We start from the raw sequence: 23922 nt of genomic DNA, 5'->3' as shown, positions 1-23922 counted from the left end.
TGCAGACCCAGATACGATTTCTCAGGGCCCTAAAGGGGTTGCAGCTGCCACTGCCAAAAATCCTCTACCTTCTGAAAGGGAGTCTAGAGCTTTAGAGAGATGGGGAAAGAAGGTATATACTTCTGCAACTCTTTCCATGAGGGCATTAAATTGTCAATTTCATATGATACAGTACCAAGAGTATTTGTTAGATGAATTGCATAAGAAGCTTTCCTCTTCTGAACCCCTTGACCGTAAATCCCTTCAGGATCTGGTACATAACTCACAGCAGGTTAGTAATCATTTTTTGCAGTGTGGTTATGATGCACTGGAAGCTTCATGTAGGTCAGCTATGACTGGGGCTGTTATTCGTAGGCATGCCTGGTTGAAGGAACAATCTTAACCAGACCATATTAAAGCTAAACTCCTGGATGCTCCAATGGAAAAACAAAAATTATTTGGTTCCTCGGCTCAGGAGGTCTTAAAGAAGTTTGAAGAAAAGGCAAAATCTGTGCAAACAGTTAAGGACTTTCTGCAAGTACAACCACCGAGATTCAGCAGAAACTGGCCTACTAAGAATTGGTCCTTTCCAGACTCTGACAGATCCCAGAGAGGCAGGAACAGGCGTCCCAGAGGTAGTGGGCAAGCTAGAGGCTCCTACAGAGGCCGTCAGTGGCAGCCTACCAAACAGAGAGGTAGTGCAGGAACAGCAACAACTACTACTACACCTGGACAGACTCAATGACTTTCCTTTGATTCCGCCGACCAGGGCTCAATTGGAAGCACCATTGGGCGGAAAGCTTTCTTTATTCTCAAAAAACTGGCATTACATTACAAGGGACACATGGACACTGCAAATAATAGACAAAGGATACAGGTTCCACTTCCACACTTTGCCAAGAAGAAACGGAATGCCAAACCTGCCACCAAATCAGAGGGCAGAGGCTTTAAAGCAGATCAACAACTTAATACAAATGAAAGCCATAGAAAAGGTACCTCTTTCAGAACAAGGCCAAGGATTTTACTCCAGATTATTCCTTGTTCCAAAAAAAGAAAATCAATGGAGGCCTATTCTCGACCTGTCCGCACTGAATACTTACCTCATTGTGCCAGAATTCAAGATGCTGACCCTACAGCAACTTCTTCCCATGCTGGGCAAGGAGTCTTGGCTGGTGACTCTAGATCTCAAGGAGGCATACCTGCATGTCCCTATTCAGCAAAGTTGCAGAAGACACCTCAGATTTCTTGCAGGATCAGAGCATTATCAATTCTCAGCATTGCCCTTTGGCTTATCTACTGCGCCCAGAGTATTCACGAAATGCCTGGCATCAGTAATTGCACACTGCAGACTTCAGGGGATTCAAATCTACCCATATCTGGACGACTGCCTTATACAAGCGGACAACAAGAAAAAGTTGATAAAGGACTTGGACTATGCCATCCACCTATTACAGGCCTTGGGATACACAGTCAACATCCAAAAATCAAGACTTGTTCCATCCCAAAGGATAACCTTTTTGGGTGAAGATCTAGACACAATCACCCAAATGGCCTTTCTCACAGAAGAAAAACAACTTCCGGATTACTTCATGAATCTGACAAGACAAACTCAGCTAACTGCAAGGAAAATCCTGCAGGCCCTGGGTTATATGGCATCCTGCATAATTCTGATTCCACAAGCCAGGCTGCATATGAGAAAATTACAATGGTACCTAAGGAGTGTATGGTCTCAGCACAGTCACAGTTTGGAAACTTTGATACCAATCATTCCTTGCCTTCAAAAGGAATTCCTCTGGTGGGCTCAAGCCTGCCAGTCCAACAGAGGGTTGCCTTTCAACAAACCAAAAACAGAACAAACCATCACCACGGGCACTTCAGACTGAGGATGGGGAGCACACATGGAGAGCAAATGTATCCAAGGCCTATGGTCTCAAGGACAGCTGCGCATGCACATAAACCAAAAGGAAATGCTGACAGTGATACACGCAATCGAGGCCTTCAAACCTTTCCTCCATCAAGGCCACCTGTTAATAAGGACAGACAACACCACAGTCATGTGGTACATAAACAAGCAAGGGGGCACACATTCCTACCCTCTATGCAGGCTGGCCATGAATCTATGGGAACTATGCTTGAAACTCAATATCCAACTACAGTCCCAGTTCGTGCCAGGGAAAGAAAATGCACTGGCAGACAGCTTAAGCAGAACTACCATGGATGCACACGAATGGATGCTGCACCCAGACATCTTTCTACTCATAACACAAGCATGGGGAAAGCCGGAGATCTGTTTGCCTCGCCCCACAATCATCAACTGAAGACATTCTGCTCAAGGACATACCACCCACAAGCTTGGAGGGTGGACTCTCTCTCTTTCAGCTGGAAAGCTCTAAAAGTCTATGCCTTCCCACCTCTCCCATTAATGTCCTAGGTTTTACTGAAGATCAGGGCAGAACAGCCAAGAGTGATTCTGATAGCTCCAGACTGGCCAAGGCAGCACTGGTACCCACTATTGAGGAGCATGTCACAGACGAAACCATGGCCTCTCCCCATATGGCCACTTCTGACACAGAACAATTTCAAGATCATGCATCCCAACTTGAAAACATTGCAGCTAACTGCCTGGAAAATTCCATAAACCCCCCTCAAAATAACTTATCACAGAGAGTAAAGGACATTATTATGGAAGCTCTTGACCTTCCACAAGGAAGACATACTCAGCAAAATGGAAAAGATTTCTCATTTGGAACACAACAAAAGGCTTAGATGTGACAGTGGCGAGCATGGCACATATTCTGGAATACTTAGCAGAATTGTTCCACAATGGCCTGTCTTATTCTTCCATTAAGATTCATGCCTCAGCAATTTCAGCAGAATACAATGTTGATCCACCTATCTTCTCGCATCCTCTCCTCAGGCAATTTCTAAGAGGAATCAAAAACATCAATCCTCCAAGGAAACCCCTTTTACCTACTTGGGATCTCAACTTTGTGCTGGAGAAACTAACTCTTCCTCCCTTTGAACCAGCAGCATCGACGGATCTACAGTTTCTGTCTTGGAAAACTGCATTCCTTCTGGCCATAACTTCAGCAAGAAGAGTATCTGAGTTACAAGCTTTAATGGCAGTGCAGCCATTCCTTATCTTCCATCAGGACAGAGTTTCATTGAGAACCAATCCTACTTTTATGCCAAAGGTGGTATCTAGGGTATCCTTGAACCAAGCTATTCACTTGCCTACATTCTTCCCAAATCCACAAAATAAAGGGGAAAAACTTCTACACACTCTGGATATACACAGACAACTACGCTACTACTTGGACAGAACTAAAAGTTACAGAAAGACTGACCAACTCCTTGTAGCATATGCTGCTGGGGTACAAGGAAAAGCAATTTCCAAACAGACTATTTCAAAGTGGATAGGAAATTGCATTCGATTTTGTTACTCCTTTCATGGAAAGACTGTTCATGCAAACATTAGGCCTCATTCCACGAGGGCCACAGCCACCACTACAGCCTTCCTAAGAGGGGTGGCTACCAAGGACATTTTAGAAGCTGCTACATGGAGCTCCGTGCATACATTTGCCAAACATTACAATTTACCTTTATACTCCAGATCCAGAGCAGGTTTTGCTACAGCAGTCCTGCAGGGTATCTTAACTACACCATCCTTTTCTTAGTACCTCCTCCCCCAGATTGGCTATGGTATTCTACCCATATGTTATGACTGCAGATGCATCCTTGAAGGACATAGTACAGTTTTGTACCTACCATAAATGTAGATGTCCGATAGGTATGCATCTGCAGTCAGGTTTACCCTCCCTCCTTCCCCTCTGTGGTATTCCTAGGGTGCTTACCCCTCCATTAGCTAGCTGGGGGATCTATTAAGGTGCATTTGTTTGTATATATATGTATATATTTTGGAAAATGTTTGGAATTTATTGCATTCCTCCAAATTTGGCCTTCCTAGAGGGCACCTGGCATCTGGGGCAAGAAACACTGAGGAAAATGGCGTCGGCTGATGCTTTTATACCCCAGACGCTCTGACGTCGGGGAAAGTGCGACATCAGCCGAGGCCAGACCCAGACTTTGGAATCCGGCCGACCGAAGGGCTGCCTGAGGCAGGACAACCCATATGTTATGACTGCAGATGCATACCTATCGGACATCTACATTTATGGTAGGTACAAAACTGTACTTTTTACTTGTTTAAAAAGTTAAGGTTTAGTTTAGAGTTACTATTTTTAAAACATCAAGATGGATTGAAAAGGGGTGGTCACTTTTGTATTCTGGTACTATGGAATACAGTAGGATGGCAAATAAATTTAAATAGTTGAAGGGGAGGGATTTCAAAAATTATGACTTTTTGATTGCTCACACAACCCAGTGAAAGTAGAGAGGAAATGAGATATATGGTCAGATTAACATAAGAGGCATTGTCATAGCTCATTGACGGTTTTTTTGTACTCTTGTGGTGAATATTTTATGCAGCTATAAATTAAACACTGTCAGTCATTGTTGGAACATGAGACTCAACTTTTCTGCATTTCCATGTAAAAGTATGGAATTAATTTTTAAAATGTTGAGAATATATCATTAGTGTTAATGAAATTCTGGATGCAACTACATTGTTATCTCTAAGTAACACAAACAATGTAATGCATTACACTGCGTTCGGCGATACTGCGACAGTCAATTTTAGAGCTTCAGTTCTTTCTAGACAAGGAGTAAAATAACCACAAACTGCCAGTAGCACAGGCACAAGCTTCATGAAATGATCACTAGTAAAAATGTAAGGCTCTCCTGTATGGTATGTAATCATCCAATTTATAGCACTTAACAGTGTGATTCTCTGTACAGCCTGTTAGCCACAACTGTTAGACTGTTTCATTGCTAATGTGGGGTCTCAGAAGTTAATGGCGAGTTAAATTCTGACTTTGAATTCATCTCTCTGTGTCTCTTTACCTACAGAGGAAATTGCAGAATATGAGTTGAAGAAACGGTTAGCAGAAGAGGAAAAGACTGCACCTCCAGACCTGGTCCGTGCCAAGGTACCCTTTGCATCATGTATTGAAGCGTTTGCTGAACCAGAACAAGTGGATGACTTCTGGAGCACTGCCTTACAGGCAAAGTCTGTCGCTGTCAAGTGAGTGCATGCATGCATTTCTGCAAGGGGTAGGTCCATCCTTTAAATAAGGGGTGCACATTTTTGTGCAGGGGTACATCTTAGGAAGGAGAGCTGCACGTATATGAGCAAGGAGTTGCATTCCGGAAAGAAGTGCTGCAGAAATACTGGCAGTGAAAAGTGTGTCCATAAAAAGAGAAATTCCTAAACTTGAATAGAGATGCTTCTAGTAAGACAGGAGCCCTCTTATGTGGCATGTTAAGGCACATGTGAAGAAAGTAAATGCATATGTTTGACAAGAAAAATGTCTTCAGGGAAACTGAAGTGCCTGCTTTTGGTCAAGGGAGAGCTGGAACAATTAAAAGAAAGATGCATGTACATCTATGTCAGCGGGCATGTTCTTACTAGGTTTGTTGAATTTGATTTCAGAAGCTTATGGATAACCTTTAGGAATTTCTTTTGTAAGAAACTTACTGCTATGTTTAGGGGTGCTGACAGGTCTGCCTGTAACATGTCATGTCACACAGACTAGGACATGTCCATCCTGTTCACTTCCCTCAAATCCTGATGTGATGCTGTCCGTGTCATTATTGATCACTGATGAGTCTTGGACCCGACCTCTGATTTGAGCTGTTGGTGAGCTTGAGCCCCCTCTCCTGCTTCCTGTTACCCACAATCCTCCGATCTCGTTTCCCATGTTAGTGACTGGATGTGTTCCTTCCTGCTCAAGCTTGCTGTTTTTTTCAGATAAGTGAATTTTTGGGTTTCTTCTGTCTCTTTTTCCATCTTTAGAGTAAGGTTTGTACTGATCAGTAGTTTCAGGGTTAGTAGTAGCCCCCCCCCCCCCGTTAGTTGTTTTGCTGGCAGTTAGGGTTTTTCAAGCCCTTTTTCCCTTCTCTTCTGTCCACCTTGTGTGTGTGACTGGAGGGTTGTGTCCTGAGGTTTTTGTTATGGCTGACAAACCCTCTGGTTTTAGACGCTGCTCCTCATATGTTCAGGAACTAGCTCTTGCAGACATGCATGAGGAGTGCATCTACTGTCTAGGAGAGCCCCATTTGGAGATTGAATGTGATAGTTATGCAGGGTTCAATCACAGGGCTGTCCTACGCCATAGGAAGAAGTTACTGCTTAAGGGGCTGACGAAAAGGGGGGGTCCCTTTGCCGCGGGCTCCCCTTCAAAGTCCCATCAGATCCTAATCGGAAGCCCTCACCCTGTCATGACTCCCCTGCTAAACGGCCCAGGCATCCATGTGCCTTAGATCCAACCCCAGCCTCGTGGACATCAGCTCTGGGATGTTCGGATCCGAAAGCCTCTGCTCCTCTGGCTGTATCTGACTCCTCTGTGGTTCAGAGGTCCTCTTATCAGATTAAAATCCCCCTCAGCTCCGACAACCTCATCTGATATGTCTGCAGGGAATCTTGTACGCTCAGCTCCGTCCGGGTCCTCTGATCCAATGGCTCCTTTGGAGCCGATTATTATTATTGATTGTCCAGCCACCTCCAGACTCTATGATGCGAGGAGGTCTAGCAGGTCCTCAGCTAGAGACCTCAGACACTCTACCCATTCAGTCCACTAGGAGTTTGCTCCCATCTGATGTGGACCAGATGATGAGTTTCCTCAAAGTCGAAATGGAACTGGGTCTGCTTCCATCCCTTAGCCTCTTGCCAAGCGGCACTTCACCCACCTCTGATCTCCTCTCCTCTCCCCGACTCCTGGGAGTTCGGTGCCCTGAGGTCAGAGTTTGCCTAAGGAGAGGGCGTTGGGTAGTTCCCCCACTCCCATGCCGCCTAGGGTCCCGGGTTGGCTTTGCTTTGGCCCGAGAAGTCCCAGTAGACCACTGAGGGGGGCCAGTCCAGAGTTTTCAGACTGTTCCCTTCCCTTGGAGGCCTCTGTCCTGGATAGCTTGAGTCTGGTATCGTTTGAGGATGTTGCTATTGTGTTGGGATCTCCCCTCCCGCCCCAGACAGTCGTGGCCAGCAGGAAGGAGGGTGGAACTTAGTCCATTCTGTCCACCTTCAGGGCAATAGAGAAGAAAGTCTCTGGTTGGTCGGCAGCCTTTTCCTCTGCTCTGGACCCAACCCTGCCTGGTTCTGGTTTGGGTGGTGAGCTTGCATCATCGGTCCGAGGTCAGCCCCTTTGTGATCGCCTTCAGAAGAACATCACCCCCATAGGGGTATTCTCCTTCAAATCCTCCCAAGAGCCCACGGGGGAGGAATTTCTTCGGAAGAGGACATGCAAGAGGAGGTACCTAGACTCTCCTCGGGAGTCTCTCGCAGAAGATATGGATTTTGAGGAAGGGGTTCCCCCAAACTACCGCCGAGGAGGTGTCCTTTGGCGACATACTTGAGATTCTGAAAGATCAAGGTGGTTGGTCTTCCATCACCCTGTCCTCTGAGGAATCAGTGGTCCTGAAGGCATTCGGGGCAGGCCCATCTATCTCCTGGGTGTCTCCCCCTGCATTTGAGTTAGTCCAGCTCATTGCCAGCAGGGCATGGAAAGAGCTGAACACAGTCAAACTGGTCCACAAGAGGGCAGATAAGTTTCTTAGTCCCCCAAAGACAAACGATTCTGGAATAAAGGTGTCACTGTAGATGCTGCTGTGGTTGCCACAGGCACCAAGAAAGAGCTCATGGAACAAAGTTCTGTGGACCATCCCCCTAATTAGGGAGTCTAGGGCGATTGACTGTTTTGGGAAGCACGTGTATGCCTCCGCTACATTCAAACTGAGGACTACAAATTGCATGGCACACTTTACACAGCTGTAAAGGGATTTGGTCTTGGAACTTTCCTTTTCCCTTTCGGAGTTGTTACCTCCAGAGAGCCTTAAGGTGTTTTTTCTAAAGCTGCTCACGCTCACTTCACTAGCTAATGCCTCAATGAAGTTGATCTCAAACGTGGTCGAGGCCACCTCATGAGCAGTGCATACATGCATTGCTATTGGGAGTCATGCCTAGCTTCGCCTTTGCGGGTTTACAGATAACTTTAAGGCATCCTTTACCAATGTCCCGTTCAATGGATCTACTCTCTTTGGTCCCTCGGTCAAGGAAATATTGACCCCGCAGTGAGCAGGAGGGAAAAACATTATCCACAGTCGGGATCAAGTTTTCTAAGCCCCAGTGTTCCTTCTCTAAGACTCAGAGGAGTGGTAAAAAGCTGTGGTTCCACAGGACACAGTCTTCCAGGATGCTCTACAGGAACCCTCTTCTGGCCAAGGATGGGGATTCGCTAGCAGATGCCTCTCTAGAGGCAGAGGGGGTCCGCAGAATCACAGGTTCTGAAATCCCTTCTTGAAGAAGCCCCCACATCATTCCTGAAGCACTGCCTGACTGCCCTGCCCTGGAGGCAGTCGGGGGTCGTATCTCGCTGCACCACCTGGCTTAGGCTGCTATTACCTCAGACCAGTGGGTGCTAAACATTGTGTCCAGGGGATATTTTATACCCTTCATTCACCCCCACCCCCAATCCAAAAGTCACTCCTGGATGCCTCACCTCACAAAGGGAGTTAGCTTTCAAAGAGGTGCAAGACCTCCTTCAAAAAAGAGCCTTCCAGAAGGTCCCACCAGGACTACAAGGATCCGGTACTTACTCTTGCTTCTTTATAGTGGCCAAAATAACAGGGGTCCTGTGTCTCATTCTGGACCTCGGCAAACTGAATTTCTAGGTCAAGAAGTCGAAGTTCTGGATGGTCACTGTTCTGTCCATTCTTCCTCTTCTGCTTAAGGATGACTGGATGTGCTTGATAGATCTCAAGGATGCGTATTATCACATAAAAATAGGCACTGCAAGAGGTTTCTACACTTCTGGCTGGGGGCAAGTCATTATCAGTTCAGAACCCTGCCCTTCGGTCTCACCTTAGCCCCCTGGGTGTTCAAATGTATGGCAGTGGTAGCAGCCCATCGCCGACTGCAGGGTTTTCATGTCTTCTTGTACCTAGACAATTGGCTCCTCACCGCTCCCGCAAAGCATCTTCTTTCGCTAGCCACAGAATTTGCTCTAAGCCTGTTTCACAATCTGGGTATTACCTTCAAACTTCCCAAGTCTCACATTTGTCCGTGTCAGAGGCTGAAGTTCATAGGAGTTCTTCGGGATACGATGTCGGAGACTGTAGCTCTTTCCCCACGCAGGGTGGACACAATCCGGGAGCAAGTTCTCCTCCTACTGAATCGGGACAGTGTCCCTGCCCATCTCATTCTTCAGGCCTTTGGGTCAATGATGGCAGATATTCAGCTGGTTCCCTTCACCAGGTGTCACATGCGAGTGCTTCAATGGACCCTTGCAGTACAGTGGTTGTCTCATCTTCACCTTATGTCCACACCAGTTTCGAATTTCTCAAGTCTGCAGGCGTCACTTGAGTTGGTGGATCCAATCTGAGGATCTTCTGCTAGGGAGACCCTTTTGCGTTCTGTATCCCCAAGCCACGCTGACCACTGGTGGGGGACAATTCCAGGGAAGGATGGTCCAAGGCATGTCGTCCCCCTCGAAGACCAAGTTGAACATTAATGTCCTCGAGATGATAGCAGTCCTACTAACGTTGCAAGCCTTCCAGGACCATCTCCCTCTCAGGACTGTAGCAATTCAGACAGACAACATGGCGGTAGTCTGGTGCATCAGTAGCAAGGGGGGACATGATCTTCCCCACTGTCCAGAGAGGCCATGAGAGTGTGGGAATGGGTGATGGCCTCCTGGCGCTTTCTTCTTGCAGCGCAGATCCCCAGGGATTCCAACATGCTAGCAGACAGACTGAGTAGATCTATCCTGAGTCCCCACAAGTGGTCCCTGAAACCATCAGTGGCAAGCCGGATCTTCAATCTATGGGGATCTCCGTGCTGGGATCTTTTTGCATCTCCAGCCAATCACAAATGCAGTCAATACTTTGCCTTGACCCCCCCCCCCCCCACTGGGGGAGTCATCACCCAGGGATGCTTTGATTCATGACTGGCTGCCGGAACTCTATGCCCGTCCCCCAATGCCCCTCATTCCCAAAGTTCTAGAGAAAGCTAGTTGCCTGAAGGCTCACCTCATCCTCATAGCCCACTTCTGGCCTCGTCCAGTGTGGTTCTCCCTCCTCTGGTCTCATCTGAAATATCCATCTTGGATATTGAATCTGGTCCAGGATCTCCTTTCCCATCCATGGGGGCTTCTCCCTCCCGACCTGACGTCTTCGTACCTCCAGTTCCATTGATCATCAGCCAAGCCATGTTGCCTTGCCCAGTGAAAGATATTATGTTGGCATCTCAGAAGACTTCCACTAAAAAAGTTTATTCCAGCAAATAGAAGAGGTTCTTTCTTTGGGCTCATCAGAGGGTCATTGATCCTTTTTCTGCTCCAGTTCCAGACATCCTGTCTTTCCTGTCTTCTCTGTTCCTAAAAGGGGCAAGCTTCTGGATGATTAAGCTGCAATTGGCAGCTGTTTCCAACTTCCACCTAAGCAATAATCCCATGTTTCCTTGTAGGTTTTGTATGGCCTTTCTCAAAGGGGTGTTCTTGCTTAGGCCTCTCTTCAAGGATCCGTCTCCTCCTTGGGATCTTACCTTGGTGCTGCAGTCCCTGACACAATCTCCTTTCGAGTTGGCTGCAAAGCATGATGTTAAGTTTCTGTCTTGGAAGTCTGACTTTTCGGTGGCAATTTCTTCTGCCAAGAGGGTTTCTGAATTGCAAGCGCTTTGCATAAAGCCTCCCTTCATGATTTTTCACAACGATAGGGTTTCTCTTAGAACCAATCCTTCCTTCATAAGTAGCTTCGGAAACCAACCTAAATCAGTATATCCAGCTCCCTGCCTTTTTTTTCCCCAAACTTCTCCAACAAAGGGGAGTATCAGCTACATTGCCTGGATGTCCATAGGCATTTACATTTCTATTTAAAGAGGATTGAGGAGATTTGAAAGTCAAATCAGCTTTCTGTAGCCTTTTCCCAGGCCTGGAGAGGCAGGGTCATTTCCGAAGTGTCTGTTTCTCATTGGATAGCTTCTTGTATAATTCACATTTACAGAAGCAATCATAAGGATTTTCCCAGACCTATTAAAGCTCATTCTATGAGGTCAGTGGCTAGGTCTTCAGTGTTCTGGACCAGGACATCTTCAGATGACATTTGTGCTGCTGCAACATGGTCAAACCCTCATACCTTTGTAGCTCACTACAAGGTGGATTTGTTATTTAGGGGTAGAGCCTTGTTTATTAGTTCTGTGCTCCGGCATGTCCTTCCTTGAGATCTCCCAGGATTTTGGGTAGCTGGGGACTCTGACCCATCCGTGATCAATAATGACACGGATAGCTTCAGATAGAGTTATGTGCTTACCATGACTTGGAATCTTTCCTATCCAGTGTCATTATTCATCACGTTCCCACCCTCCGTCCCCCCTCCTTCTGGTGACCAGAGGATTCTTGGAGTAATGCTATGTTTGATTCTGCTGTTCCTGAGTGAGAACAGTGTCCCTGTCTGGATAGTTACCTAGCAAACTCTATCTGAGGATTGTGGGTAACAGGAAGTAAGGGGAGAGGAGGTGCTCAATCTCCGGAGCTGTCGCTCACTTTGCCGGCTCAGATCCAAGATACATCCACGATGAATAATGACATTGGATAGCACAGATTCCAAGTTATGGTAAGTACCTAACTCTTTTTATCAAACAGCAGCTAGGAGGGCATCTCCACCATATGCACCTCATAATTTGGATCCTGATCCTAAGGTTTATTGTGGAAGCATACCTGTATTCAATGCCTAAAACTGTAAAACCTTTTAAATGTTCCTTTCGTTATCAAGACATTAGCCAGGACCCACAGCAGCACTGCTTTTACTGGCTGGAAGTGGAGCACAACATGAAACATTGCCACGAGGGTCAGTGCTTTAAGTTGGTCATCCATACTTAAAGGAAGAAGCCCAAGACCTCTAGCACACCTACAGAGGGCAGTCTTTGCAGGGACCAAAAGGACTGCCCTTTGTGATATCACAGATTGTTCCTCAGTGATGGGAGAGAGAAACCCAAAGCCAGACATCAGACGGAGCCTCCTTTTTGTAAGGCTAATCAGAGGAGACCTTACACTTTTTTATGATTCATGAGCTTCCCTTGAGCAGCTTTCTCATATTTGTTGAATTTCATGAAGTCTAGTAGATATTGTAATTATTCGTTGAGGTAGATAGTTGAGAGCAGGTAGAAGAGAGCAGTACAGTCTCTAAATTCCAGAAACAAGGAGGTTTAAGAATTTCTCTTAAATGGGCACATTTTATTATCTACTGGGGTGAGTCCCCTACAACACCATAAAGAGACCATCTTGGGACGAAAGTTGGTTTAAAACCCTATAGGATACTGTGGGTGGTACAGTGGAGCACTGAATAGCTTTACCTCAGAGTAAGACATTCTATGCTGGGATAGTTTGCAGTCTCTGTTTGGTCCTGATGTTCATCGTGTTACCCTGCTGCAGTCATCACACTTGGGTTATCCTGCCGTCAGGCAGTCCCACAGTCGGCTCGAATTCCAAAGTCTTGGTCCGGCGTCGGTTGCTGTCGCTTCTTCCCTGACGTCAGTGCGCCAGGGGTATACGAGAGGCATCCGATGCCATTTTCTTCAGTCTTTCTTGCCGCGCGGTGCCCGAAGCAGAAGCAGTTCGCAAGTGCCGGTCGGCCGACACCTGAGATTTTCGAATCGAGTTTCAGTCCAAAGTCTTCAAAGCTAAGTACCCCGTTGGGGAACCTTTTCTTGCCTCAGTCCGATGTCAGAAAAAGTTAACAATTGCATTTCTTGTGGGAAGCAAATACCTCATAAGGACTTTCATTCTTTTTGTATACCTTGCCTAGGCCCAGACCACGACGTCACTGGTTGTCAGTTTTGTGCTAGGTTCAATAAGCGAACTATAAAGCGACGCTTTGATTTCGCACGACACTACTTCGGTAGGAAATTTAATTACACTATGCCGTCGGAGCAACCGACTACCGGCGTGCATAAAAAACGCAAAGATAAAGAAAGGCAGCCTAGATCCAAGCCAGACTCCGAGCCCTCAGCTGGGCCGGTCGCCGGTTCTCCGGTTTTCAGTGAGGCGCCTACGCAGCCCCTGGCTACTGCTGAATTGGATCCCCAGACCGCTTTGGATTCTCCAGCAGAGAGTTCTAGGCTGACGCAGCCATTTTCTTTAGACCCTACTGACGACGTTGCAGTAGGAGAAGCCGGTGCTGTAGAAACACCTTCGGTTTCTGAAGGTGTCTTCAGACTGACTACTCTTACCATAAAATCTTATGCTAAGCTTAAGACTCCTCTAAAACCAAAAAAGACTACACTTCAGTCTCCAAGTCAAGACCCTATGCCTAAGAAACAGATGCTTAAAATGGCTGAAGATTTAATGTCTTTCATCAGGGGTCCCCCCCCCCCCCCCCGACAAAAGGCTTAGACAAGAGGAGGATTATGTCTCCCCTGATCAAGTGTCTGTTTCCTCAGGCTCCTCTGAGGAACAGGATTACTCCTTTCTCCCTTATGAAGATTCTGATGCTGAAGACTCCATTCCCTCAGCTTCTCCCCCTGAAGATTATTCCTTTGGGGAAGCCTTACATACCATGAGGGAACATTTCCACTGGGAAGGTCAGGACTACTCCGACTCAAAGAAAAGGCTCCGAGAGTTTCTTTTACTCCCCCAGCACAGACCACTTGCTATCCCCCCCAGTTTTAGACATTGTGGATGATGTTTTCTTAGAATCTAGTCTAAATCCAGATGTTCATCGTGCTATGCTGCTGCAGTCATCACACTTGGGTTATCCTGCCGTCAGGCGGTCCCGCAGTCGGCCTGAATTCCAAAGCCTTGGTCCAGCGTTGGTTGTCGTCATTTCTTCCCTGACGTCAGTGCGGCAGGGGTATAAAAGAGGCAGCCGACGCCATTTTCTCCAGTCTTTCTTGCCGCGCGGTGCCCGAAGCAGAAGCAGTTCGCAAGTGCCGGTCGGCCAGCTCCTGAGATTTTCTAACAGAATTTCAGCCGAAGTCTTCTATAAAGCTAAGTACCCCGTTGGGGAAACTTTTCTTGCCTCAGACCGATGTCAGACAAAGTTAATAATTGTATTTCTTGTGAGAAGCGAATACCTCATAAGGATTTTCATTCTTATTGTATTCCTTGCCTAGGCCCAGACCACGACGTTTCTGGTTGTCGGTTTTGCGCTAGGTTCAATAAACGCACTATTAAGCGTTGGGCTGATACCGCCTGACATTATTTTGGCAGAAAATTCAACTACATTATGTCGTTGGAACCTCCGACAACTGCTATGTTTAAAAAACGCAAGGACAAAGACCGGCAGCCCAGACCTACACCAGAAACCGAAGTCTCGGTTAGGCCTGCCGCCGGATCTTCGGTATTCAGTGAGGCGCCTACGCAGCCCCTGACTACCGCAGATTTAGAAAATACGACTACCTCTCAGTCAGAATCTACTGGGCCACTGGAGCCGATTCCTCCTCAACTCGCCGACGCCAGCCCTGGCGGCGATCCGGAGACCATGGACAGGCCTTCGGTTGCAGAAGGCGTCTTTAAACCGACGACTCTCTCCGTTAAGTCATACGCTAAGCTTCCAAAGGTTAAAAAACTGGGTCCACAGACTCCCACACAGGCCCCTATGCCTAAAAAAACAGATGCTCAAAATGGCGGAGGACCTGATTACCCTTATCAGAGGTTCCCAGCCCCTCCTGACAAAAGGCCTAGACTGGAGGAAGATTTAACTCATCCTGACCAGGAATCCATTTCCTCAGCAGACTCTGAGGAACAGGATTACCCCTTCCCTCTCTATGAAGACTCAGATGCTGAGGAGTCTATTCCCTCTGTTTCCCCCCTGAAGACTTCTCTTTTGGGGAAACCCTGCACAACATGAGAGAGCATTTCCACTGGGAAGGACAAGATTACTCTTGACTCCAAGAAAAGACTCCATGAGTTTCTTCTTCTACCTCAGCATAGACCCCTAGCCATTCCTCCTGTTTTAGACATTCTGGATGATGTCTACACTGAATCCAGTCTAAATCCAGATTCCTTACCTCCAGCACCACCTAAACCAGACAGATACTATCGAGTCCCTGACTCTCACAAGTTTTTATATAAAAGCCCTGCTGCAGACCCAGAAACCATTTCCCAGGGTCCCAAAGGGGTTAAGGCCTCTACTGCTAAGAATCCACTACCTGCGGAAAGAGATTCCAGGGCATTAGAAAGATGGAAAAAAATGTATACCTCTGCCACTTTGGCCATGAGGGCATTAAACTGCCAATTCCACATGATTAAATACCAGCAGTACTTGCTTACTCAGTTAAAACAGAAAATGATCCCTCAAACAGATCAGCTAGATTTCAAAGGGATGCAAGATTTGTTGCATGCAGCAGAACAAGTGGGAAAACCTACCTTGCATTGTGGTTTTGATTCTTTGGAGGCCTCATGTAGAGCAGCAGTCACAGGGTCTGTAATATGTAGACATGCTTGGCTAAAAGAGCAGACCTTACCAGAACATGTCAAAGCAAAGTTACTGGATGCTCCACTGCAAAAGGATGCGTTTGGTGTCAAAGCAGAGGAAGTTTTAAAGAAGATGGAAGAAAAGGCAAAATCAATGCAAACAATAAAAGATTTTTTACAGGTACAACCACCTCGCTTCAGCAGAAACTGGCCATCAAAAAACTGGTCCTTTCCTGCTTCAGACAGACCCCAAAGGGGCAGGTACAGACGCCCTAGGGGCAGAGGCCGGGCACAAGGTACCTTCAGGCCTAGACAATGGCAAACAGCTCAAAGAGGGGGAGACGACAGATCTCAACCCTTCAGAAAACAAACTCAGTGACTTTCCTTTTCGCCTGCCAAGCAAAATTGCCCAGGCAGCACCTCTAGGAGGAAAACTGGCTCTTTTCCCACAAAATTGGCACATCATAACAAAGGACAAATGGGTTCTGGATATTATTACCCAAGGCTACATATTCCATGTTCACACTTTACCACGGGTGAGAGGCATGCCAAATCTGCCAACAAACCAGTGGGCGGAGGCACAAAAGCAAATTTCAGCTCTCATGAACATGAAAGCAATTCATAAGGTATCTGCAAAAGAGCAAGGTCAAGGATTTTACTCAAAACTGTTTCTAGTAACAAGAAGGGACAAAGCCTGGAGACCCATCTTAGACCTTTCAATTCTAAACACGTACCTGGACATTCCCAAATTCAAAATGCTCACACTGCAGCAGCTTCTTCCCATGCTGGGCAAGGAGTCTTGGCTGGTAACGTTGGACCTCCAAGAGGCATACCTGCATGTCCCTATCGGACAAGATTGCAGAAGATACCTCAGATTTTTGGCAGGCACAACGAATTATCAATTCTCTGCATTGCCCTTTGGCTTATCTACTGCGCCCAGAGTATTCACGAAATGCCTGGCATCAGTAATTGCATACTGCAGACAGCGAGGAATACAAATGTATCCATATCTGGACGACTGTCTGATAAAAGCGGACAGCAAAGACATCCTACTACAGCATCTGACATTTGTAACAAAGTTGCTACGATGTCCTTCATGGATGCATCTGCAGTCATAACAAGTGGGTTGTCCTGTCGTCAGGCAGCCCTTCAGTCGGCCGGATTCCAAAGTCCGGGTCCGGCTTCGGCTGATGTCGCACTCCACCCGACGTCATCTCTGTTGGTCTTCGGGTATAAAGGCATCAGCCGACGCCATTTTCCTCAGTCTTTCTTGCCGCGTGGCCAAGCAGAAGCTGTTCGCAAGTGCCGGTCGGTCGGATCCAGAGATTACTTCTACCGAATACTACTTCGAAGACTTCTAAAGCTAAGTACCCCGTTGGGGACTCTTTCTTGCCTCAGCCGATGTCAGAAAAAGTTAACAATTGTTTAAACTGTGGGAAACAAATACCTCATAAAGATTTCCACTCTTACTGTCTGCCTTGTTTAGGCCCAGCCTGTTCGGCCTGTGCTTCTTTCAACCGACGAACGCTTAGGCGTCGGTCGGAGTTTGCAGAACAGTTTTTCGGTTCTGATTTTGCGTACATTATGCCGTCGGATCCTCCGACTACCCAATCTAGCAAAAAACGCAAAGATAAAGACCGACACTCGCGGTCCGCGGTTTCGGCCGAAACCATGGTCAAGCAAACCGCGAGTGTCTCGGTTTCAGCCGAAACCGAGAAAACTGAACAAAGTACAGCTGAACCTATTCCTACAACTGAGGCCCCTGCTACAACTCTTGCAACGACCTCAGAAATTTTACCCACTACGGTGGTTGACTTATCAGACACCATCCCCTTGGATGTTTCTTCCCCAGCACGTGGTGCTGCTAGGCCTCCAGCAGCCATGTCCATTAAGGCCTTCGCCAGGGATAAAGCAGCCAAGACTACTGGAACAGTTCCAATGGCAGCAACAGGATTTTTCAGACTCCAGAAAAAGACTTAGGACTTTTATGCATCTCCCACAGCACAGGCCCTTAGCTATACCCCCTGTTCTCTCTGTGGTGGATGATGCTTTCAATGATGTTTGCTCCGCTCCAGATTCTTTACCCCCAGCCCCTGCCAAACCGGACAGATTTTACAGGGTGCCAGATACTCATCACCACCTTTACAAGGCTCCACTTGCAGACCCAGAAACTATATCCCAGGGCCCCAAGGCAGTAGCCGCGACCATAGCAAAAAACCCTATTCCTTCTGAAAGGGAAGCAAGGTCATTAGACAGATGGGGTAAAAAGGTCTACACTTCAGCTACTCTCTCAGCTAGAGCTTTAAACTGTCAGTTTCACATGATACAATACCAAGAGTTTATGCTGGATCAGTTAACTAAAAAACTAACCACTGATGAATCTCTTGATAAGAAATATGTATTAGAGATGGTAAATAACATACAACAGGTTAGCAACCATTCCTTAAAATGTGGCTATGATGCACTGGAGGCTTCATTTAGATCAGCCATGACAGGCACAGTGATAAGAAGGCATGCATGGCTAAAGGAACAAGCTTTACCGGATCATGTTAAAGCTAAGTTGCTAGATGCTCCTTATGGACAAGACAAGTTTGTTTGGTACATCTGCCCAGCAGGTTATGAAGAAAATGGAAGAAAAGGCAAAATCAGTTCAAACTGTTAAAGATTTCTTGCAGGTTCAACCCCCAAGGTTTAGCAGGAACTGGCCTGCCAAAAATTGGTCCTTTCCTGACTCCACAAAATTTCAAAGGGGCAGGAATAGACGTTCCAGAGGCAGAAACCAATCCAGAGGAGGTGCCTACAGAGGAAGACAGTGGCAAGGTAACAACAGAGGCACAGACACAGCCACTGCCACTACATCAACACAACCACAGTGACTTAACCTAAATCCGCCTACCAGGGAACAAATAGCAGCTCCTCTAGGCGGAAAGTTAACCTTATTTTCAAAGAACTGGCACTACATAACAAAGGACAAGTGGATTTTACAAACCATAGATCAAGGTTACCGGTTTCACTTCCACACTTTTCCAGTCAAGAGGAATGCCAAATCTACCTCCAAATCAAAAAACAGAGGCTCTACGCCAGATAATGGAGTTAGCAAACATGAGAGCTGTGGAAAGAGTGCCAACAGCAGAGCAAGGAAAGGGGTTCTACTCCAGACTATTCCTAGTTCCAAGAAAGGAAAAAAGTTGGAGACCAATTCTCGACCTGTCCACCTTAAATACATACATCATTGTCCCAAAATTCAAAATGCTGACCTTACAGCAACTTCTTCCCATGCTGGGCAAGGAGTCTTGGCTGGTAACTCTAGATCTCAAGGAGGCATACCTGCACGTCCCCATTCGACCAATCTGCAGAAGATACCTCAGATTTCTTGCAGGATCAGAGCACTATCAATTCTCAGCATTGCCTTTTGGCTTATCTACTGCCCAGAGTATTCACAAAATGCCTGGCATCAGTAATCGCCCATTGCAGACTTCAGGGAATTCAAATTTACCCATACCTGGACGACTGCCTGCTACAAGGGACAACAAAAGCAAGCTGACAACAGATTTACAAAGGGTCATTTACTTGCTACAAGCACTGGGATACACAGTCAATTTACAAAAGTCAAGGCTGATACCATCCCAAACAAGGACATTCTTGGGCGCGGAATTGGACACAGTAAAACAAATGGCATTCCTGACTACAGAAAAACAAAAAGAACTCCCTCTATACTTCTTGGCACTAACAAAACTGAACAAGTTAACAGCAAGAAAAGTACTGCAGGCCTTGGGCTTCATGGCATCATGCATAATCTTGGTTCCATTTGCCAGACTACATATGAGAAAACTACAGTGGTACCTAAAGAATTTGTGGTCCCAACACAGACACAGTCTAGAAACAGAAATCCCACTAATTCCATGCTTAAAACAGGAGTTCCTATGGTGGGCTCAGGCATGCCAGTCAAACCCAGGCCTACCCTTTCGCAGATGTCAAGCAAGCCAGACCATCACAACAGACGCTTCAGACCTAGGATGGGGGGCCCACATGCTGGACAAATGCGTGCAAGGATTGTGGACACAGGATCAACTTCAACTGCACATCAACCTAAAGGAAATGCTGGCAGTAAAACTGGCAATCCAAAAGTTCAAACCATTTCTCAAAGAGGGCCAGTTGATGATAAGGACAGACAACACCACAGTCATGTGGTACATCAACAAACAGGGAGGCACTCATTCATACCCCTATGCAGAATGACCTTGGAGCTGTGGACCCTGGCACTCAGCTACAACATCCAGTTACAGGCAATATTTGTACCAGGAAAGACAATACCCTAGCAGACATATTAAGCAGAACCACTTCGGATGCCCACGAATGGAAGCTTCACCCGGACATCTTCAAGACCATCTCAAAGAAATGGGAATGCCACAGATAGACCTATTCGCATCACCTCTCAATCACCAGCTCAAAAATTCTGCACAAGGACATTCCACCCATTAGCATGGAAAGTGGATTCACTCTCTTTCAACTGGAAAGGCTTAACAGCATATGCATTCCGCCTCTTCCTTTGATACATAAGGTACTACTGAAAATCAAGGAAGAACGTCCAAGGATAATCCTGATAGCTCCAAACTGGCCAAGACAACACTGGTACCCACTACTGAGGAGCTTGTCTCCGAACAATATGTGGACAATTCCCCTGATGCCTTTGATGTTAACGCAGAACAACTACAGCATCATACATCCAAACCTAAAAACCTTGCAACTGACTGCATGGAACATCACATAACAGCAGCTATTCCAGAACTTTCCCAAAGAGTTAAAGACATTATTCTTGAAGCACGCAGACCTTCAACAAGAAGGAACTATGCTGGAAAATGGAAAAGGTTTGTCATCTGGAGTATGGAAAGAGGAAAAGATGTGTCAAACATAGATATGCCTAACATTCTGGAGTATCTGGCGAACTTCTTCATTCAGGCCTGTCCTACTCCTCCATCAAGATACATGCATCAGCTATTTCAGCAGAATACAGCTTTGATACACCTGTTTTTCGCACCCTTTGCTCAGGCAATTCCTCAGAGGAATCAAGAATGTAAAACCTCCAAGGAAACCACCATTACCAGCTTGGGATTTAAACTTTGTGCTAGAAAAATTGACACTAGCACCCTTTGAACCAGCAGCAACAGCAGACCTACAACACCTGTCATGGAAAACTGCTTTCCTACTGGCAATTACTTCAGCAAGGAGGGTTTCAGAACTACAGGCCTTAATGGCAGTGCAACCCTTCCTAATCTTCCACCAAGATAGAGTGTCCATGAGGACTAATCCTACATTTATGCCTAAGGTGGTATCCAGAGTGTCTTTAAACCAGGCAATCCACCTACCTACCTTCTTTCCCAACCCACAAAACAGAGGGGAAAGAATACTGCATTCCTTGGACGTACATAGACAGCTACGCTACTACTTGGACAGAACAAAAAATAGCAGAAAGACTGACCAACTTTTTGTAGCCTATGCAACAGGAAGGGAAGGAGAAGCTATTTCCAAACAGACAATCTCCAAATGGATAGGAAATTGCATACGATTCTGTTACTCCTTCCATGGAAAACCAATTCCACAGAACATAAGACCTCATTCTACAAGGGCAACAGCCACTACCACAGCCTTCTTACGAGGAGTGGCAACCAAAGACATTATTGAGGCGGCTACTTGGACCTCCGTGCATACATTTGCCAAGCATTATAATTTGCCTCTATATTCCAGATCCCGAGCAGGGTTTGCCACTGCTGTACTGCAAGGGATCCTAAACACACCATAATCTACTTTTATCCTCCTCCCTAGTTGGCTATGGTATTCTACCCACTTGTTATGACTGCAGATGCATCCATGAAGGACATAGTACAGTTTTGTACCTACCATAAATGTAGATGTCCGAACTGGATAGCATCTGCAGTCAGGATTACCTCCCTCCATCCCTCTGTGGTACTCCTAGGTTGTTTACCCTTCTAATAGCTAGCTGTTGGGGGGGAGTCTTTTATGGTGTATTTGTTTGTGTATATGTACATACTTGCTTATTGTTGTGTTTACCTCTATCTATTTGGAAACATTGGCATCTATCCAAATTTTAGCCTGCAAGAGGGCTACTGGCATCTGGGGCAAGAAACACTGAGGAAAATGGCGTCGGCTGTTGCCTTTATACCCGAAGACCAACAGAGATGACGTCGGGTGGAGTGCGACATCAGCCGAAGCCGGACCCGGACTTTGGAATCCGGCCGACTGAAGGGCTGCCTGACGACAGGACAACCCACTTGTTATGACTGCAGATGCTATCCAGTTCGGACATCTACATTTATGGTAGGTACAAAACTGTACTTTGCCTAGGGTACACAGTAAACAAAAAGAAATCAAAACTAATACCCGCACAAGAAATTATTTTTCTGGGTGCCAGCTTGAATACAATGGCCCAGATGGCTTACTTCACGCCAGACAAGCAAAAACAACTGGCTCAGTACTTCAAAAATATGGCAACTTCTACCTAGTTCACTGCAAGGAAATTCCTGCAGGCATTGGGGTACATGGCATCCTGCATTCAACTAATTGCGTATGCAAGGCTGCATGTGAGAAAACTACAATGGTACCTAAAAAGTGTATGGTCCCAACACAGACACAGCCTCGAAGCAAGTATAACTCTCATTCCCTGCCTTCAAAAAGAGTTTCTATTGTCGGCTCGAGCATGCCGAGCAAACAAGGGCCTTCCTTTTGTCTCACCTCCAGCAAACCAAACCTTGACAACAGATTCATCAGACTACGCCTGGGGTGCACACATGGCAGGACAATGCATACAGGGCAAATGGTCTGCAAACCAAAGGCAACTACACATCAATCTGAAGGAGATGCTAGCTGTAAGAAATGCACTAACAGCCTTCAAGGACCTCTTGCATCCAGGACAACTTCTAATAAGGACGGACACCACCACAGTTATGTGGTACATAAACAAACAAGGAGGAACACACTCCTACCCACTATGCAGACAGGCAATGGACATGTGGAACACAGCATTAACTTACCAAGTACAACTGCAAGCACAATTCCTGCCAGGAAAAGAAAACATTTTGGCAGACAAATTAAGCAGAAATTTGACAGACCCTCACGAGTGGAGACTACACCCACAAGTATTCTCAATGATAATTCAAAGGTGGGGACCACCAGACATAGATCTGTTTGCCTCAACCAACAATTGCCAGCTACAAAAATTTTGCACAAGGACTTATCCCCTGGCCTGGAAAGTGGATGCCCTATCATTCAGTTGGACAGCACTGTCAGTCTACGCCTTCCCACCTCTGCCTCTACTGACCCAGGTATTACTGAAAGCCAGATCAGAGAGACCACAGATGATCCTCATTGCTCCGGACTGGCCACGTCAACACTGGTACAGACTACTACGAAACTTGACTCGCAGCCCTCCATGGATCTTACTTCAATTCCCTCTGCTGTTAACCCAACAAAACTTTCAGATCCTTCACAATCAACTAAGGACCTTAAAAATAGCTGCATGGAAAATACCTTAAATTATCAAACAACACTTCTCTCAAAGGATGGCCAGAATGTCATTTTGGAGGCCAGGAGGCCCAGCACCAGAAAAACTTACTCAGACAAATGGAAAAGATTTTGTGTATGGAGCCAGGCCAGAAGCCTAAATCCTGGCATCCCAAATATTCCACACATACTCCAATATCTAACTGAGGTGCTACACAAAGGCCTTTCTTTCTCATCCATAAAGATCCGTGCTTCAGCCATTTCAGCTCAATATGATACGGTTCCTCCCATTTTCTCTCATCCTTTGCTAAAGCAGTTTCTCAGAGGGGCAAAACATATAAGACCCCCCAGAAAATCACCAACTCCAACTTGGGATCTAAATTTTGTTCTGGAAAAGTTCCTCCTTTCGAACCAGCCTTTTCAGCAGAGCTTCAATACTTGTCATGGAAGACAGCCCTGCTGCTGGCTATCACCTCAGCACGCAGTCTCTCAGAACTGCAGGCACTTATGGCAGTGGAACCTTTCATCATTTTCCTTCATGCCAAAGGTAGTATCCAGTGTGGCTCTCAATCAGACCATACACTTGCCCACCTTTTATCCAAACCCACAGAATAAAGGAGAAAGACTCCTTCACTCTTTGGACATTCACAGACAGTTACGTTACTATTTGGACAAGACAAAGGCCTTCAGAAAATCTGACCAATTCCTTGTATCCTATGCACCAGGCTCAGAAGGGAAGGCTATTTAAAAACAGACCATCTCAAAATGGATAGCACATTGCATCTGCTTTTGCTACTCGCACCACGGGAAAGCAGTGCCTGCTAGTGTTAGGTCTCACTCTACCAGGGCTACAGCAACCTCAGCAGCCTTCCTCCGAGGAGTCCCAACAAAGGACATTCTGGAG

At 46.3% G+C, this 23922-nt stretch overlaps 1 protein-coding gene across 3 annotated transcripts in view; it reads left to right on the top strand.

Moving 5' to 3' along the window:
* The window catches only part of USP5 (ubiquitin specific peptidase 5), a 2313977-nt gene that overhangs the window by 1660917 nt on the left and 629138 nt on the right, over positions 1–23922 (top strand). For all 3 annotated transcript variants that reach the window (XM_044079605.1, XM_044079604.1, XM_044079606.1), the window contains exon 13: positions 4948–5122. In XM_044079605.1, coding sequence (XP_043935540.1) covers positions 4948–5122 — 175 coding nt within the window. The remainder of the gene's footprint in view (positions 1–4947; positions 5123–23922) is intronic.

This window comes from Protopterus annectens, chromosome 8.part0 (genome assembly GCF_019279795.1).
Source record: "Protopterus annectens isolate FY-2018-M chromosome 8.part0, PAN1.0, whole genome shotgun sequence".
NCBI classification, from domain to species: domain Eukaryota; kingdom Metazoa; phylum Chordata; order Ceratodontiformes; family Protopteridae; genus Protopterus; species Protopterus annectens.
This window is presented reverse-complemented; position numbering and strand designations above follow the sequence as displayed.